Source organism: Microtus pennsylvanicus, chromosome 18 (assembly GCF_037038515.1).
Source record: "Microtus pennsylvanicus isolate mMicPen1 chromosome 18, mMicPen1.hap1, whole genome shotgun sequence".
In the NCBI taxonomy this organism is placed as follows: domain Eukaryota; kingdom Metazoa; phylum Chordata; class Mammalia; order Rodentia; family Cricetidae; genus Microtus; species Microtus pennsylvanicus.
The window spans coordinates 29,827,441-29,847,500 of NC_134596.1; the positions used below are offsets into that span (position 1 = coordinate 29,827,441).

The 20,060-nt window shown below is 50.6% G+C and overlaps 1 protein-coding gene across 2 annotated transcripts in view; it reads right to left on the reverse strand.

The window, feature by feature from the left end:
• Positions 1-20,011, reverse strand: part of Homer2 (homer scaffold protein 2) — a 98,256-nt gene extending 78,245 nt beyond the window's left edge. For both annotated transcript variants that reach the window (XM_075952285.1, XM_075952284.1), the window contains exon 1: positions 19,851-20,011. In XM_075952285.1, coding sequence (XP_075808400.1) covers positions 19,851-19,855 — 5 coding nt within the window. In that variant the 5' untranslated portion in view covers positions 19,856-20,011. The remainder of the gene's footprint in view (positions 1-19,850) is intronic.
• Positions 20,012-20,060: the final 49 nt, after the last annotated feature.

Below are 20,060 nucleotides of genomic sequence, written 5' to 3' on the forward strand. Positions count from 1 at the left end.
TTCCTGATACCACAAGTAACACCGAGAACAAAACTCAGTGAAGGAATTAATTATAATTGAGTATTTATTTCATAATTACTCTCAATCCATCTTCCAGGCTCTACTGTAAGGTCTACAAAGACAGGCCACGGCTGTGTCTGGCACACAGTAAACAGGTAGCTGGAGGATCTAAGAAGGCCATTGCTGGGCCCAATCTGCTGTCTTTGCAAGGCTAACCTCCACCTGGGTGTCTCGAGGGCAGCTGCTCTCACTGGCTGCTCTCACTGGCTGCACTCGCATGCAGGCAACCTAATGAAGCTACCAGCTCTGAGGAGCCGAAGCACGAACCACTTCAGAGCCTTCAGAGCAAGAGGGTTTTGAGCATACACCTACCTCAGAGCCCAAGCACAAACCACAAAGGGCCTTCAGCACAGCACCGTTTCAAACACACATCTATCTCAGCCATACAAATATTTGATACCCAAGGAGGTGGGGGAAACTAATTCTGCCAAGAAAGTTTTTAGAGGCCATCTGAAACTTTGCTCCCAAAGCAGACGACTCAGAGGGCCTCAGTGGGGAGTTCCTCCCAGGAACAAGCACTTGGAGAGTCCCAGGGTAAGCTTCCCATCAACGAGTCCAGGGTTTGAGTTCCTCATTGGCTGCATTTGTGATTCACTGGGTTAATCTACCCTTTGGTGGATAAAAGACTTGCTCCAGGAGAAAGAGCCTACAGACAAATCATTTCTGTAACACGTGCAAAGAGAAGCCAGTGTGGCCACCAAGGCTTGAAACTTCCATCTTTTTCTTTTCTTTCTTTTTTTAAAATTGAGACAGGGTTTCTCTGTGTAACAGCTCTAGTTGGCCTGGATACCAGGCTGGCCTCAAACTCACTGAGATCACCTGTCTCTGCCTCCCGAGTGCTGGAATTAAAGGTATGTGCCACCACCACACAGCAAAAATCCCAACTTCCATGAAGGGTTGAGGACCAAATCCTGAAACCTACATGGTTACAGGTTCCTTCCAGTTTAAAAGTCTCCACTTTTGAGCATCTCAGACATGAATAATGAAGGTAACCATCGATTACGGACGGAGGAGCAGAGGAAGGATTCTGAGTCAGAGCCAAAAGCAAGCAAGTAGTGTGGGCTCCGGAGGGTTTATAACCACGCTCTGTGTTAAGGTCAAGATCGACTCAATGGATCCACGGATCCAGCCCAGCAGGCTTACTTCTCTGACATTTGGATTTCTATTACATAATCTGGATTAACACCTTAAGAAGTGTGACTGTGAGGAGCAACACAAAAGGACGGACATCCAGTCATTCTGAGAATCTCTACCGAAATCTGCGGGAAAGACCAGGAAAAAGATGGGAGACAGAGATGCGGAAGGGAAGAGAGCTGTGTCATCCCCTGATCTGGGCGGATGGAGTCAGGCGACTGACTCACATGGGGGCAAATCTGTACCTTCCCCCCCTGCTTCCTTAAAGCGCTGTGGCCACAACTCCCTGAAGGTACGCCCTGGCCTTATCCTTCAGATCCCTGGCTGGACTCTTGAAAGCCTGCTTTCCCTTTCTTGTGGGACCGTGAAAGTTCTTACACAATATGAACTGTAGAGTGGCGTGCCTCTGAGGACAACATATAAACCACCACTTCCATCCTGTGCCTCGGCTGTGTGACGTGAATCAAATGGCTTGGCTTCTCTCAGCTCCAGTTTCTATATTTTTGAAACGTGAAGCTTGGATGAAATAAGGAGTGATCAAGAAAGACTGGATCCCTTGGCCCGGCAGAACTCCCTCTTCCCCAGACGGCAAGTGAGGTCCCACAACGACCTTGTGGCCACCCCTATGTCTGTATACCATATCATTCCGTGGCCCGAAAGGCAAAGCCCGTGAAGTCACAGAATGGGCAGGCAGCCAAGAAATGAAGGAAGGGGAAAAAAGTAGCCTTCTCCTTTCCTCAAAGATTCTCCAGAAATTTCCATTGAGTATGTGGGGAAAGCCAGTGCCCATACAGCAGTGGTAGGGAAGACAAGGACTTTGTCTGAGGCCACAGTCATCTCACATGGCCAGCCCTAGGCAGTAGAGAAGCAGATGAGACCAGACAAGGGGCCACTGGGCTGACACAGCTGATTCCGCTCGGAGGACGCTCTTGTGGTAACACATGCCACCTCCCCCTCCTTCTGTGACATTTCCGCAATTGTACCAATTTTGCCAAATGCTTAGCAGGCAGCATTAGAAGCTGATTTTTTTTTTTTTTGTGACCTCCACAGGTCCCCCAGCTGGTTTTACCCTTGAGAGAGAGGCTCCTGGGGCCCACGGTGTGACCAGCCTGGCCCAATGCCGCCACGCTCAGTGTTCTCGTTTAATTATTTAAGACCACGAGGCATTGTTTTCTTCATGGGGCAGAGCTCGCAGAGCATTTAAAATTCATGGGGGAAGCCAAGGAGTAGCTTTTTTTAGATCCCTCCCTTGAAGTAAATGATATGTCTTTCAGTCAGGCCTCAATTTCAGTTTTCCAGAATATTCTACCCTTGATAAAGCACTACTGCTTAAAGAAAAAAAAAAGGAAGGAAGGAAGGAAAAAGAAAGGCAATGAAAACCAAGCCAGGTACCGGGTAGCTGAGCAGGCCTGTGATCCCAGCACTTGAGACCGGGGCAGGAGGACTACAGCAAGTTCAAGGCTAGCCTGAGATGCAAAGCAAAACCCTGTGTCAAAAGCAAGCAAGCAACAAACAAACAAACAAACAAAGCAAAACAGAGCAAAAAAAAAACCCTACTAAAAATTGGGGGGAGGGTGCAAATGATGGAAGAGTCTGAGGAGGCGGCATAAGAAAGCCAATGTATTAAGCAGTTTGGTCCCAGAGGAGCCACCTTTAAATTTAGCAAAACAGATTCTGTTGGTGCCAAAGTAAGGGAGCTTTCTCCCTCCCCGTCACTGGGAATACAGAGTGCCGTGTTTTAGGGAGGGTGGGGTAGTGTGCTGACTCCAGGCTTTGCGATCTCAACTCTAGATCACAGGAGAGAGCCTGGTAGCTGGGTAACTGAGGTCACTAAATGGTGGACTCTAACACCTAACAGCGATATATAAAACACTTCCCACTGCAGAGGAGGAAGCTGAGGGCCATGGGCACTGGGGTCCTAAGTCCTAAACACTGGCTAAGGCAGGATTTAACAGCTGTCTCCGGGAAGGAAATGGGCTGGAGTCCGGGACTACTGTGCCTTAGCTGCAAGCCTGGGAGTCTAAGGGCTCTGTAGCTGCTGGCGGCTCAGCCCTCCGTCTCCTGGGGACCAGGAACAACTGGCCACACTCAAGCTTGCTTATTCCTCCCCATAAGAAGCTGTAGACAGAGCCTCTGCCAGCATCACGGGCTGCCGACTTCTACCATCTGCCCTGGTCAGACCCATGGTAACAGATGCTCTCGGGCTCCTTGACTGATCGCAGGGAACCAAACAGGTACTCTTCCCTGCTGACCTACATCCCACCAGCTGGCTAAGCACAGAGCCAGGCCCTTGCCCCTCGGTAGCTATGAGGAGAAAGCCCTCTCCTGCCCCTATCCTCACTCCTGGGTCCAAGGGGTGAGGTTCCTTTCGTTAAGTCATATACACCCAAGTTCTTTAAGCAGGGTCAATCTCTTTGGGGTCATGGTAAAAACTCTGGCATATCTATAACTATGACTTCTGTTAGAGGGGGAGCCCCAGACTCCACACTGAGAACCCCTTTTCTCATCACCCCCACTAAGTGCAGGAACTTCATAGAAGAGGCCACAGAAAGACTGAAAGAGCCAAAGTATGAGCTGCTGTGTTCATGAACTCCTAGCAGCCGTGGGTGCCTACACGAGACTGCACGCGATCAAGCCGGTCAGTATTCTAGTGTGGAGGGGGAAGGGGTTCTCAAATCCCCCACCCTTAACTGAGGCACGAGCCACTGTCAGCTGAGAGCTTCTGGGAGAGGGAGCATCAGTTTTAAGGGTGTGGCCCCTGGGAGTTTGGCCTCACACCCAGGAGCACAAGGGCAGCACAAATTGAACTTGATGAGTGATTTAATAAAAACAGCAAAAGGCATGAGGCTGGGGTGGATCTGGGGAGAGTGAGAGAGAGGAACAGGGCCGGGACTAATAGGACTGAAATACAGTGTATGAGATTTTCAAAGAATTAATAAAATATATTAAAACGTTGAAAAAGAGCCCTTCTCATATACAAAATAGATTTTTGAAGACATGAAAATAGAAGGGGATCTATTTGGATAGAGTGGGAAACAAGAGGAGTCGGGGGACAGGAGGGTGAAGGGGCTGAATACGATCAAAGCGTCTCACACACATACGTGAAAATGTCACAGCGGAACCCATGATTTTGTTCAAGTAATATATGCTAGCAGTTAAAAAAGAAACTTATTCACACATATTTATCCGAGTAGACAAGGGAAAGACTATCATAGAAGAAATCAGAATTATAAAGCGGGGGGGGGGCTTTTATGGAACACTCTCATCCAGGCCCAACAAATCTGTTGCCACTTTAAACCAGAGTTGGTAGGACTACCCAACAAGACCCTGCCGAGATGGGCCCACTAACGTTCCCTCCTGAAAGAAGGAAGGGGCCCTGGGCCTGGCCCTCCTAGAGAACATACAAATGGATCTCTAAGTGAAGTGGAAAGTGTTCTCTTCAGCGATGGAGCTGCCAGTAAGTTACCCACTTCCTGTAGGTAGCCCCCACCCACCCTCCTGTAGGTAACCCCGACTAAGTTCACTGGCACCCCAAGCTAGACTTCGGTGGAACTGTTTCTTTAGTCCATCACTGATGATCTAGGATGGACGGATGTTTGCTCACCCCCTGGAAAAGTCACTTAATAGAACCCTTCTTTTGAAGCATTCCTGTAGAACATACGCCCAGACCCTCTCATTCTGCTTCTCAAAACAACCATCTGCATTTGGATGGCTGCCCTTGGGCACCCGCCCAGAGCTAAAATGTAACGATGCTTGTTCCCTCCCTTCTTAGAATTCCTTCATACTTTAGCTAAAGCCTTACTCACCTTTGGGGGCAACCACCTTACTAAGCTGAATCAGGGCAAACTCATCATCTCTGGATATCCCCGGGTCTCTCTCACTCACAAAAGCCCTGTCTCGGGTCCACACACCACCCCAGGGAGAACCAGTGGTACTACTGGTCACCCATCACCCAAGATCCCCCAGCTCTGTGTATTCCAAGTCTGGGTGGGTCTTCCTTTAATCTCCAAAGACTACATGGGCTCTGTGAAAATACCAGAATTCGGTCAACACCGGCTGTCCCTGCTCAAATACCTGCCCTCCCCTTCACCCCTTAACTAAACCCAGATGACTGAGGACAATCCCCACCAAAATCACGAGCTGCTCTGTCCCCTCTACACGAGCACACAGAACACAAATGGAGGCAGCTGGTGCCCTTGTATCTCACTCCAAGCCCTGGGAGGCCAGGCCATCCCAGGTACCAGCTTCCATGTCACTTTGCCACTGATCAAGATCTCCAGCTTCTCCCCACAATCTTGTCATGTCCCCCTCACAGAAGACCCAACTACACTGTGCCAGGTCCCTTGGTCCCTCCACGGCAGGCCTCCTTCCTCATGCTCCCTCAGTGACCTTTGCCCACAGCCACACACGGGACCCACCTTGGACTCCTCGTGGCCCATTCATCCTTCTAACCCATTCAGATTTTCCCACCTCACAATACTCTCCAATCCAGACTTAAGCCCTCTCCATCAGCCATGACCTAGCTTCGCAGTCTTCACTGGACAGCCCACACCCACCTGTAGTCCATCACTGTTAAGAGTCCTAGGAGAAACCCTGCCTCCCAATACGGGGCGGTGGCACCCGGACCTAACGTAGGCAGCCCACACCCAAGCCACTGGGCAAACTGGGTGGATGAGTCTCACTTCAAATTCATGTTCTCTGACCTCAAACTGTCACTCTCCAACGGCTCAGAGGCTTGTGTTTCTTTGGTGGGCGTGCCATCCATCCCAGTCAAAACCTTCTCATCCTCCCCTTCAGCTGTCTACCCTTCTCCACCCCCACCCCGCTCAGCTGATGACCCACCCAGCCTCCCACTCGTCAAAGGCAGGAGACCTGGGACTCCTGTACCTTCCCACCACACCCAAGCCTCACAATGGCCTCCTGTTTCAGAGAAAGATGTCCCCCTTGCTTCTCTGAGGGACAGCCCTTCTCTGTGGTTCTGAACCGAGCTTCTCGTCTAGTCAAGGATGAGACTTCTCTGTTGCTTGCCTTCTCCTGCAGCAGCCATTCAATTCCACAGCTACGCTCACTCCTGGTCCTTCCTCCCATACGGTCCTTCCTGCTTCCCGTGGGCCTTCCAACCCGCCTGGCTCCTTGCCCTGCCTTGACACTGACTTATGCCAGGACACCAGCAGCCACCACACCACCTCCCGGGAGCTCGTTTCCCTCCCCAGCCAGCCACCCCTCCTCCATCCTCTTTGCTAGCTCTTTCTGTCTGGCCACCCAATAAAGGATGGGTGCTCCAGGCTCATCCCTGCCTGCTCCTTCAGTGACACTGCCCAGGCTTTTCCGGCAACATCCCTGCTCAGCCGGGTCTCATAACCAACTGCTTCCTTCTCAAAGGGAGCACGCTGGTATGTGACCAGGCCTCCTTGCCTCCCTCCTAATGGTTCCTCTTCCAGGATCCTCCGCCTCTACCAGCAGCTTATGCCAAAGTCCTTTCTTCCTCTCTCTTCTTGACCCTGTACACCACGTCCTCCTGTGACATTCTAACTTCTAATAGACCACGTATGGAAACCGCTGCGACGTGGCGTGCTAGCCTCGGCATTCACTCTGACCTACAGAGTCACACTGCTTTAATTCTTGCCCCTTCCAACTCATTTTCCACAGAGTGCCACTGCCACGGAGCCTAGTAACGATCTTGTCATAGCCCTTCAGTATCACTCGGCTTTTCTCACAGACAGACACAGAGAGAGAGAGAGAGAGAGAGAGAGAGAGAGAGAGAGAGAGAGAGAGAGAGAGAGAGAGAGAGACAGACAGAGAGACAGAGACAGACAGAGAGAGAGAGAGAGAGAGGGAGGGAGGGAGGGAGGGAGGGAGAGAGAGAGAGAGAGAGAGATTAGCTAACTGATAGACGATTAGACAAGTCAGTTCTCTCCTTCCCTCAGGTGGGTTTTGAGGATTGAACTTGGGTCATGAGGCTTGACAGCAAGTACCTTTACCTACTGAGCCATCTGGCCAGCCTTGCTCAGCCTTGTTCAGTCTCCTCAGACCTGTGTCCCTGTCACTTCCCACAGTCACCTCTGATTTGGGCCTGGACGACTTCTTCCTCCACCCCCTGCCTGGGGCCCTTGCCCCTCCCTTGCTGAGTTCCTTCCAGGATGATCTGCTTCCAGTTTTTCAAGCGTTCAGGACCACTCTCTCCACTGCTGGTTTGTGCCCTGGCTCCTCCTTCCACCGGGACACTGGTTCCCTGCTTTGCATGCAAGGCAACATCAGAGGCGCATCTCCCACGCACCGCCCATTCTGAAGTCAGTCTCAGCCTCCACGCCTTTCCCTCCAAGGACAACTTGCAGAAACTTTTACTGGTGGGTTCATTTATAGGGTTGATTTCTTGGAGATGGAAGGGTGTGCTCATAGGAGCAAGCAGAGTCTGTCTCACTCACTAAGATGCAAATAGCAGGGGGTGGGGTGGGTGTCTATTTTACTCCATTTATTGTTATTCCATGTGGAATAGTATTTTGGACTTGGTGGATTAAAATACATATTAAAATTTTAGCTTCATCTGTCTCTTCTTTTTCTAATGTAATATTAGAAAATATTTAATTACCAATGTGGCTATAATTGTTTCCAGTACAGAGTACTGGTTAGATTATGGCACTGGGGGCGTGGCTTCAAATGATAATGACATGTTTTATGTGGTAAACAACATAGAGGGGCACAGATGCTGCAGGGTACAGAGAGGACAGGTAGGCTGGGCTAGGTGACAACACTGGACACGTCAAACTAATGAGGCTGAAATCAGAAGTCATCACTACTCAGCAAACGCCTCCTGAGTAGCTTATGTCAAGTATCCACACATGTGCGATCTAAGGCCATCATTGAGGTGACAGAGGAGAAAGTGTGTCAACATGGTCACACAGGACCACGTGAAGGGCATGCTGTCTAGACAGTCCCATCTGCTCATGGCTCAGTACTCCCATCTCCGCGTTCTTGTTGCCATACCCAGAGAACTGGAGTTACCTGAAGAAACAAGGGCTTCTTGTTCTGTTTCTCCATCCCATCTCAGTCAGGGGCTTCCGAGTGGGCTGAAGGACAGCGGTGTGGGGAGATCACCAGTCCATCTCCCGTGGGACGGGCGCTAAATCACACAGTGTGGGAGAGCAGAACCCCACAGCCACGCCCACACTGACCATGCTCTCAGCAAACCCTTCAAGTCTGTACATTAACGTTCGGTTCCCTCCCGGAGATTATCTGCTCCCATGGAGCAAGAAAATCCACTTCTCCCAGAGGTTAATAAACTCAGAGATCTCATTACTCACAGGGGTCACGCTGGTGAGAATTTTAATGCATTTTTTAAAGAGAAAGTCTGGAAGGATATTAACAACGGAATAATGCTACTGTAAGATGCAAGGGCAGAGGGGTCACCCAGAGGATGGAGCAGGTGCTCCTTCCTCACGAGTCCCCCACCTATGGACAGCAAAGCACTCAGAATCTGGTCAGAATAGCCCGCTGTCACTGACCATGGGACCTAGGGCTGCCTCTGCTCCTACACCGAGATCTCCCGGTGCGTTGGCAAGTTGCCTAGCTGTGGCCACCTTTAAAATAATCTTGACTCTTCAAGAGTCCCCTGAAGGCTGGTGATAAATCTGTATTTGCTTTAGCTAACTCCCTGCCCCAATCCATTACAGCACGCGATCAATTCATTCCCTTTCTCCTTGATCTAGCCCCTGGCTCCTAGATAATCCTAAATCTGCACTGAGAGGGCACAATCAGTAGATCAAGTCCCCTCCTTCTCCTTCCGCCAGTGAAATAATCCTAGGGATGGACGTGAAGCTCCACGGCAGAGCCCTTACCAACACGTGTGAGGCCCAGACTCTCATCCCCAGCATTGCAAAACAAGCAAGTGGATAAACCAGAGGGCTGCAGTACACACCTGCTCTGAAGTTCTTTCTGAATCTCTTCTGGAAGCTCCACTCCTCCTACATCCTGCTTCTGCCTACCTCCAACCTCACTGCCTTGTTCTCTAATGTCTCCAGTAGCCCCTTTGCTTTGCTTTGCTTTGCTCTCTGCCTCTTGCAGAACAAAACTCACCCTTCCCTGGACCCCGACTCATCCTCACTCGTACCTCCGTCTGCATTTACCTTCTTCTCCCTTCCCAACAGTCACCTTAAGTGAGTTTCTACTGTGATTGGATCTGTGCTATCCCACGGAGCTGAATCTGATCTCAAGCCCATCATGGCCCTGATACTCCCACCGCCACACTATTTGCAGTAGCTATCTTCTGGGTCCCGCCATCTGCGCTTCAGGAAGTCCCTGGTCTTGTTGATGACGATCCACATAAGAGCCTTATCTCCCACGCTTCTCCAGTCAGCCTTTCATCTGAGCCTCAGCGTCTCAGTCTCATTCCCTTCACTCCCTGTGATTCCTCAAGTGTTATCTCTACCTCTAGATGGGTGGTCAGTCCATCTCAGGCGACGGCTCCCAAGACCGTGTGTGTCTCTATCCCAACTGCTGAGTTTGCACTTCTAGAGGGCCATACGTAGAAATTCACCTCCTGACACTAAACTCCTCCAGGAAAGCCATCTTTTCCCCCTCTTCTGGGCCTAGCCCGAGCCAGGGTCACCACCATCAGCCACAAACCCTAGAAAGAGCCACACTGCTGACAACTCAATCTACGTCCCTCAACTCCAACAATTCCATCCTGAGGACGCTGGCCTCCAGAAACTGCACCCAGAGAACGTGAACTTTATTCTCTAACAAGATTCAGCCACTTCCTGGCTAAGAGCTTGAACAGGCTATTGAACCTCCCAAACCCAGTTTCAACTATGAAAGCGAGGCCTCTCTCAAGGATGAAATGAGATGTGCGCGTATGGACACCACAGTCTCACCTAATGTACTTAGCTGAGTCCAGATTAAACACGCACATAGGAAAGAGCCCCCAATCCCCGTGAGATCCCCACACGTGTGTCTATTGGCTCGTGCAGACTCCACCCCGAGGCTTGCACAGCACCCTGTGCCGCGTCTGCTCTCGTCTTGTTCTGTTCTCACCTCCTCCTGCCTGGCGTGGCTCTTTTCTGTAAGGCAGTGGCCCTCAACCTGTGGGCCACGACCCCTTTGGGGTCAAATGACCCTTTCACAGGGATGGCCCAAGGTCACAGGAAAACACAGCTATTTACATGACAACCCATAACACTAACAAAACAACAGTTATTAAGTAGCAATAAAAATAACTGTATGATTGGGGGTCACCACAACACGAGGAACTGTACTAAAGGGTCACCAGCATTAGGAAGGTTGAGAACCATTGCTGTAAGGTCTCTTTTTTTCTAATCTCCTAACTCTCCTTGCCACCCTTCATTACCGTCTCTAGAATAATTTCCCTAAAATGATTATTCTTTCCTTCGGAATGGCTACCATTCCCCCACCGCCTGCAGACAGAAGTCCAATGGTAGCAAGTGTCTGCCCTGCACCCCCGGCCGCTGCTTCCTCTCCAGCCAGTGCGCCCACTGCCCGGGTCAGGCCTCACTCTGGTAGCAGGATTAACTGCTCCCTGACATCTCATCAGTTACCAGGTGAAGGCCAGTGGGTTTGAGACTCTGGTGTAGCTCGGCGGGATGAGATGGGAGGAGAGAGAGGGGCTTCTTACAGAGACAAGCTGACTGGTCATGCTCACACAGCAGCCGGGAGCCTGGGGTTTGATCTCTTCGCACATGCCCATTCTAGCTCACTGACAGACAGCCCTGCATGAGGACACTTCTCAGCGGGTGAAACAGCCACACCCATCTTGAGTCCACCTGGAAGAGGCAGAGGCCACTTCTTCACAGCATCCGAGCTAAACTATGCCTCGGTGCCACCATCACCAACAGCCACTCGCCCTGCCCCTTGGAACATCCCGGCTGGCACAGGCGGCATCCCCTTTCCCATGAGGCCCTTCTCGGTTACCCTTCTCTCCCAGGACGGCAGAAGCCAAAGCAACCCTCTCTTCTCCACTTATCTGAACAACTCCAATTAAGCACTTTCCCAATTAAAGATCTCAGAAGGGCTCCAAAGCACAAGCACTGAGTCTGCAATGTTCCTCCCTAATTAGGTCCCCGTGGACAGCCCTGCCCCATGACCCAGACAGGATACCCCAGGCTACCGAAGGCTTGGCTGGCCTCAGCTATTCTCAGGAGGGATCCAGACCCAGGCTTCCCCAGGCAGGGCAAACAGCAGAGGCTGCCTCTGCCCCCCATGCCAGCACAGTGGGAAGCCAGGATCAATAGTCCTCCTTGGCCAGGAGGCACCCACGTACCAAATGGTTTCTTAAGGCAGAGAGTCCATGATCTCTAATTTCTCTGAGGAATACTGAGCTGAGACTAGCAAGTTTATGAATAAAAATGTTGAAAAAAAAATCTCTTTAGTCTTTGACAAATGTCTAAATGTGTTCCCCACAAGCTAATTTGAAATATAATTTAAATAATTTCTACCAGGATGATACCATATGACTAACGGCACCTTGGTGGCAAAAGTACCGGAGATTTCGCTGCGCTTTCAAAGAGGCTCCCATCCTGCCTCTTCCCACACGGAACACACCCTGCTAGGAGCCCGGTGCATGACGCCAGCTCTCACCTCCAAACCTATAAATACCCTGTGGGCCGCCCGCACACCCAATACCTAGAAGATGCGGGAACACAGCACAGCAGGGCTTGAGGGGCCGGGGAATCAAAACCAGCACCCCAAGCTTTCCACCCCAGCTCCTCGCCATGCAGCTCTTCGCTCGATTTGTTAAGAAAATGTAACTCTCAACATCCATAAGGTCAGGGCCTGTCCACCAGGGACTTGTGTTCCGCGAGTCCCTTCTCTCTATTGTAAATACGCAGCGTGGATGCTGTTTGCTTCGCATTAGACAAAGCTGAGGGAGGACGCTGTTGTCTTCTCAAATGAAAGGTCTCTGTGTCTACCCCACTGCCCAAAGACAAGTTTTAGAAGCTGGGGCCGAGGAGACCTGCTGAGTTTACACGGGTGTTCACTCCTGAGTGTATTCTGACGTGCTGGAAATCGTACCGGGGCCTTGCGCATGCTAGGCAAGTATTCTATCACTGAGCTACAGCCCCAGTCCTGGTGCTTGTTTTTTTTTTTTTTAATGAAAAAAGAGTCTTAAAATTAAGAAAGGAATATAATACTGTCCTTCCTGCATGCACATCCCTGTCAACCCTTTCCTTATGGGAATTTCCTCTGAAGAGATAGAAGGACAACGGTCCTCTGAAACACAGAAAGGTTCCTAAGTGGGACATGGTGCTCTTGCTCGTGAGGAGACTCAGGGCAGAATTACTCTGCCTCGTAGTTTTAAACAGGGAGGTGTTCTGGGTCTCAGTCCACCACCCACCCTTAGCAACGTCCTCACCACGGTTCACTCCGGAGCAGTGACTCACCCAGAACCGCACAGGCTCCCAAATCACCCCGTGCTAATTGTGATCTTGGTCTCCTCTGCCGGTTTTTTTTTTCCTTCAGCAATTCATTTAAAGCCAAGAACTGCCTTTAGGAATTCTCGAAAAGTCCTTTTAAAAAAAATACTCTGCCTTGTTCCTAGCAGGTTTACAAAAACGTATCAGATTTGGCAAAATGACCACTTAGAATTAGGTGTAGATTTAAATAATGATGTGTTCTTATAATTACTGGCAGGAGAAGACAGCCACTCAAGACATTTTTTGTTGTTGTTGTAAAAATTGTTCTACAAAACAGACATATAGAGAGATTTCATCTTGTTAAAAATATGTTTCCCTTTGTAGACATACATCTAGACACTCAGTCATACACACAGGGAAGAGAGTCTGCAAAGATAGACACCCGAGTGCTGAAGAAGGTTCTTCCCAAGACGTGGGATGCAAAATCACTTTCACCTCCTTCCTCACACTGTTCTTCAGTACGAGCAGGCAATGTTTTTATAATTAGGAAAAAAAGAAAAGCTATTTTCATTTTGTTTAAAAACAACAACAACAAACCAAACAGGAGACGAGAAAGGGTAGAGGCATCATAAGGATGGGGCCATAAACTACGCCAGAGTGTTGTTAGAGGGTTGTGGGCTCGGCCCAGAGGGTAAAGTGCTTGTTGCAGAAGCAATAAGAACCCGAGTTCAGATTCCAACACCCACATAAAAGCTGGGTGTGGTGTTACAGGTACAATGTGGAAACCATGGGCTCACTGGCACAGTGAGTTCTGGATTCAGTGAGAGATCCTGTCTCAAAACACAAAAGAGAAAGTCAGAGACAGACACACACACAGAGAGAGATAGAGACTGACAGACACACGCAGAGACAGACAGTCACAGTCACAGAGACAGATAAACACAGTCACACAGAGACAGTCACAGGCACACAGAGACAGACACACACATAGAGACAGTCACAGGCAAATACACAGAGAGACAGACACACACAGACAGACACACACTCAGAGATAGTCACAGGCATAGACAGAGAGAGAGACAGACAGACAGACACAGAGACAGACAAGCATACACACAGAGAGAGACAGACACACACACACAGAGACACTCAATGCCAACCTTTTGTCTTCCTTCCTTCACATGTTGTAGACACTGAACAGTGCACACGTGCGTGCACACACACACTCTAGGAGCTAGGAAGAAAATTAGAAATGAGCTCTGGAGTGTGCCAAGGGTGACCACACACTTGACGCCAAGTTCCCCCAGAGGCATTACAGAAAAGAGACATGGTAACGTCTGCAAACCAGAGTCCATTAAGAAAGGCAAACCACCTACTCTGCTCCAAGTCCTTCTTCAGGGGACTGTGCACAGGCTACAGATGGGACCTTGGCCAATCCTAATAACCAGCAAGGTTAAGAATGGCAAGAGCCTTCCAATAGGAATGATGACATCTCCCCAAAAAGAAGTGACCCCAGATACTCTGCCCAGTCCCTGCTACCCTCGACCTCCACACCACTTGGCCTCCTTCACTGCTCACTAACATGCTGGGCATGCTCCTGCCTCAGGACCTTTGCGCTTGCTGTTGACTCTGCCAGGAACACTCTCCCCTCAACACTCTTCTGTGGCGTGCTTTTCTTCCTTTAGGCCTGGGAGCCACCTTCTTAGCAAGGCCTTCCAACTGGTTATCTAAAATCTACTCTCTCAGCACCTTGGAGCCCATTCCCTTACTTTTTTAAGGTTGTCGAATAAGTTGAATTTTATAAAACAAAACAAAAACAATCCAAAGAGGTTTTCTCATACCTGCGTTCAGCTGATATCTATGTATTTGGTATCCTGTTCCCTTCCCAACTTTGCAGCTTTTTCCAGTGCGACACTGAAGGGGACCGCTTTTTAACTGAACCAGCGTGATCCTAACTGACAACAGCCTTTGGGTACCTCTTCCTCGAGACATCTTCCCTAGATTCCCCAAATGTACGGCCATCCCACCACCACCTTTTATGCCCTTCAGATGGGAGCATTTTGTTTCCAGCACAGCATTAAAGACAAAGCAAGTACCCGCACATGCGGTTTCTCTCCCCTTTTAAAAGACATAAACCCCAGAGGCAGGAATTAACCATGGGCCTGCTCATCCCTGGGTCCCCAATAGCATCGGACAACCGCCTCACAGATGAAGGATTCGAATTAACCTTGGTGAAGTTGAATAACAACAACAAAAACTGGACCAGGAAAAGGCAAACTCATTTTTAAATGTGTAAATATTTACTTCATGCGATGGGTGCTTTATCTGCACACGTGTCTATGTACCACGTGTGGGCCTGGTACCCGAGGAGGCCAGAAGAGGGTGCTGGACTGACAGTTGTGAGCCATCCTGTGGGCACTAGGAATTAAGCTTGTGTCCTGGAAGAGCAGCCAGTGCTCTCAACCACTGAGCCAAGTTTCCGGTCCCTGAAAGACTGTTTCAGTTAGCTAAAAGCCCAAAGGAAAGCCCTGTAAGAGAACACAGGGTGGCTCTGAGGTGGGAAAGAATACCAGAAGTTAGGCAGTAGAGAGCTCGGGAAGGCGACCAGGTATCAGATCACCAAGGCTGTGGCCATCATCCGCTGCAAGTAACCGAGGCTCAAGAGAACAAGCGCAAAACGCAGGCAGGCCAGGAACACAGTGGATCTTATGGTAAACACTGACAAACTCAGCTGGCAGTCCACAGCTGACAAGCGGCCTTTTCTGCTGGCCTCTTATAAACAGTAAAGAAGCTAATTCACAGCTCTAGTGCTTGGGTGCCAACACACAGCCTAAAATGAACCTGCATCATAATAAAAGCAGAATGCCTGCTTGGACGTTAAAACAAAACTGGATCCAAATGGGATCCCTTTCTCTCTTGGTCCTGTGACTCCCCACTCAAGAAAATATAGAAGGCGATCCAAAAAGAGCATCGTAACTTTCAGGCTGGCATCCAAGCAAGGCTCCCACCGTGCAAACGGTAACTCGACCGTAAAGTATTTATGGCAGGCCTGCGAGGTCAGTCACTGTACACACGTTGGGGTGCAATGGTGAAAAGATAAGTCCTACCTGTCGCGTCCCACCTCGACCCGCAAGGATGACGCGACCACCGGAGCTCTTCTCACTGCAGTTTTATTCCAGGACTTTTTACACTTCTCTCTCTCTTCCCCTCTCTCTTTGACCTCTCTCCTCGGGCAAACCTCTCCCAGCCCTTAAGTAGGCATGGGCTGCCAACCCCGAACTGCCAGGTGGGCCCATAGATCATGCAGGCAGCTGATGATCAATGTGTGATCATAGCATAGGTCAGACTTTAGCCATAGAAGTTGATTATACATCTCCATCAGGTGTGACACCATGCAGCTCGCTACACTTACCATTGTGCAATGATTGGAGGATGATGGGGTACAAATAAGTCAACAAAACCTGAATGACGACAGGTGTGCTCTGGCAAGGCACTGTGGGCTACACAGGTGAGGCTGTGTGAGTTATGGGAACCAGCGTTCTGGTTGTGATGGCTGAAAATGCTCATCCTGGGTCCTGGGTCCAAGAGTGAAGGAAGGGAGAGGATGATTGCGAAGCCAGGGTGGGGGGATTTCAGGTACCCACATTCCCAGCACTGCGAGAGTCCTCCAGGACAATGTTGAGCTCTTACACTGATGCTGAGGGGAGGTTAAGAAAGAAAGAGGTCCTCGGGGAAACTGGAAGGAGAAGGATGGAGGGGTTCTCCCCAAAGGGGGCCAGGAATCTTTAGAATGTATGAAGCGGCCCCAGGAGTGACTGGTGACGCTGGAGATAAGGCAGAGCCCCCCTGCCTTTCTCTGCTGGAGGGTGTTTAGACAAGAGAGTGAAAAGATCTGATTTGCAATCTTAAGAGCCTTCCCTCAGCTCCCAGGCAAAGAATGGATTGACAGTAACCCAGTGCAGAAGATGGTGGTGGGCTAAAAAGCTTATCCATCCAAGAAGGAGGCAATGGTAGCCAGGACAAGAGTTGGCGCTATGGTTACTGGAGAGTGGGCATGCTCCAGATGAACCTGGGAAGTAGAATTCACAAGATATGGGATGGGGTGAACCAAGGGTGACAGCAAATTATCAAAAAGGCAATGGGGCCACCGATTGCGGCGGGAGGACCAAGGGAAGCTGGGAACTCGAGGCAACGGCAAGGGCTCCAAGGATGGATTAATTAGAAGCACCAAGAAAGGCCTGTGGTGGAAATAAAATGTAGGGCTGACGGCAGACAGGCAGTCATACCTCAAGTCATGTGGGCAGTGAGGGTAAACCGAGGAATCGGATAAGAAGACCAGGGAAGAGAGGATCGGCAGAGTCAGGAACCAGGACAAGCTTCTCAGCATCTCACAGAGGGAGAGCAAAGACAGGGTGTGAGGGTGTGGCCTCAGAGGAGCTGGGAGGGAGCTGATTCAAGGGGGATGAGGGGTGGGAAGAGACAGGGCAGGGTCTATGCTGAGGTAGAGGCAGAAGCCAGGCTAGAGCATGGAAGTCAAGCAAACAGTAGGAAGGGAAAATGAACGGAGACTAAGGGTTTGCCCGATCTATATCCTCAGAAGGACGAGGAAGTGGAACAGAAGCAGGATGGGGATGCAGGATGGGGATGCAGGATGGGGATGGGACAGGGATGGAGAGTAAGGCCAAACTCTGCTGCCCGTTATGGAAGCTGCTAGCTCCATGCGGCTATGTAAAGCCAGGTCCTGAAACACACTAGGCGTATCTCAAGTGCCCAGGAGCCTCAAGTGGCTGATGGCGGCTGTAACTGACCATAGAGATTAGCACATTCCCAGCACTGCAGAGAGTTCTATCGGACAGTGCTGAACTGGACCACACTCCTATACTAATGCTGGGAGACATTAAGAAGGCAGTCCTCGGAAGGTGGAAGGGGACGGGCGGAGTCTACACCAGTAGAGAGCTGCTGGACAGCAAGAAAGACTGGCCTTTCAGTAAACAGGCAGGAGAAGCCTGGCTGTTTCTTTCTTGCTGTTGGCCAGGCAGGAAGACAGAGGTCTATAGCCTTGGTCTGTGACTGCTACTCTGTGAAAGGGGAGACAAGGAGTACAGAAGGTAAGACAAGGAGTACAGTTGGTAAGGAGCCTGTACAAAGTAGTCGCCTCAGGGAACGCTAGCACCAACCCTGGAGAATCAGATAAACACTTCACAGAAGCCAAAGGGCGGTAGACACCTGAGGGGAAATGCAGCCTCAGAGGAGAAAGTGAAGTTGGGTGGTGGACTGGTTTTCTTGTTTCCTTCTGTCTTTGCCAGGTCTCTCCTATAGAGCCCCAACAAGGCTCTGACAAGGACCAGTCAGGTCTGCTACAGGCTGCTCTTATTGGCTCTTCCTTTCCATCCCACACAACTCTCAGAAAGGATGGCAGTAGTCCTGGTTTTTTATTAAAATGGCTCCCTCCATCCACCTCCTCTGTCTGAACCCTTTATCCAGCCTTTAGCGCCATCTCAATTTACCATTATGGCTTGTACAGTCTCATAAACTACAGAGGAAAATATATTTTAAAATGGCAGGGAGAGGTAAGAGCTACACATCAGCTATTAGCTACAAGGATGAGTAATACATATTTATTGAGTGATGTTAAAATTACATGAAAGACATGTTCGGTGTTTAAACAAAATGCCCAAGCTACTCCTCCCTGTTTTTTCCAAAAACAACACACACACAAAAATATATTTTCTGGTATTTTCTTTAAGCTTTTGTGAGTAAACATTTTCATTTCCACAGACATATTTTTAACCACAGAGTTTCAATGTTTGTTTTTGATATGCAAGTGTGCTCGGCTGGGTTTTTTTGTCATCTGAGGGGGAGGGGCGGGAGAAGAGTTAAAATTACCAGGTCCTTTTATCTTCCATCTTGAGACCTACATTGCTAACTCCCCCCAAAGATTTAGTTTTTAAGTATGAAATCTGAGAGCCTCAAAGGTTCCCCACTGCTCAGAGATCAGCTCTTTCATATCTGCTGAGAGACGGCTGAAAAATGTTACAAAAACCTGCCTCCCAGCTAGGGTAGACTCTGTCTATCACCGCCCCCCACACCCACCCCAGTTGCTCAACACGTTAAATCTCTTGGATAGGCATCAATATTCCTAAGCAAAGTTCCGCTGGGCCCCTCGGTCCCCCGTGTTCCTGTCGGCTACAGTCAAGCTCTCTCTTGCTTGCCCCCACTCCCTCCGAAACTCTACCTGCCCCTGGAGATAGCACTCCAGAGACTTGCCTGGAGCAAGGCATTGGAAAGCCGCTGACCTATTGGGACTGGTCAGGCCACCAGGGCAATCTTGCCTCTTTCCACTGTACCCATGCCTTCTCATCCCCAAAGGGAAGCAAGTTCTCTAGACCTATACAGCAGAAGCAACTGGGTCCCACGAAGGGCTGTTTGAAGAACTCTGTGCCCAGCAGCAGGGGACAGAGATTCAAGACCTCTGGTTCACTCAGCCATCCTCATGGCCCCTGTCAGGCAGCGTGGCCTGGCCTCTGCCGATGAACAACCACCAAGCACTAGTTTCTCCCCTTTTACAAAGCCAACAGCTGTGCAAGCTGGAAGAAGTCGCCCAACTACTCGGGCCTCAGTTTCCTCAGGTGGAGAGCAAGCACGCTAATCATTCCCTGCACGGAGAAACAACGTGAGCGTGCGCTCACATCGGTGAGCAGAGGTAAGCAGTTACTGTGTTATTAGCACCGTGGCTCCTGACTCACAGCGCCTGCTGCTCGGAGAGACGCCGAAGAGAAATCAATCGTGCTTTTAAAATTACTTTATATACTCAGAAACATTAGTCACTTCAACCGAGTAGTCCAACTTCCTCCCAAACATCTGGAGCCTCACCTAGGTTCCTTCGAGATTTTCACCATCCTCAGCCATCTCAGTGCTGCCTGCAAGTCCACTCTCCCTACGCCGAAGGGTTATTATTGGGTGTGTTTCCTTTCCAGGAAAACTTCGATTTCCCTGTCGCTGGCATTAAATGCAGCCGTGAAGACCGCAAGGTGCTTTTCACAGTCCCAGACCCAGGCCCTGGAGTTGGTAGCGCCAGGGGCAAGGAGACCACAGAATGGCTGAAGCGCCGAGCCCAGCCCGGGTGCGGGTCCCCGCCAGGTGTCCCCGCGCCCGGCTGGCTGAGAGGGGAAGGTCCGTGGGTTCCCGGCGCAAAGTCCGCGCCCAGGCCGGGGGACACCCCCCAGCTCCCGCCGCAGCACGCCACCGGCGGCCCGGAGCCCCTCGAGGGCTCCCCGCGAGCTCACTCACCCCATCTCCGGCGCTGCTCCTGCGGCCGCTCCGACGGGGCCCCTGGCGTTCGCTCTCCGGCCGCTCGGCAGCTGCTCCCCGCGCGGCACATGCGGCGGCCCGAGTGCGCCCGGCTCAGCCCCGGCGCCGCTCCATTCGGCCGGCTGCGCGGCTCTTCTGCCGGTATCGGGGCCGCCGCCAGGCGCAGGCGGCCGGGAGGGCGGGGGCTGG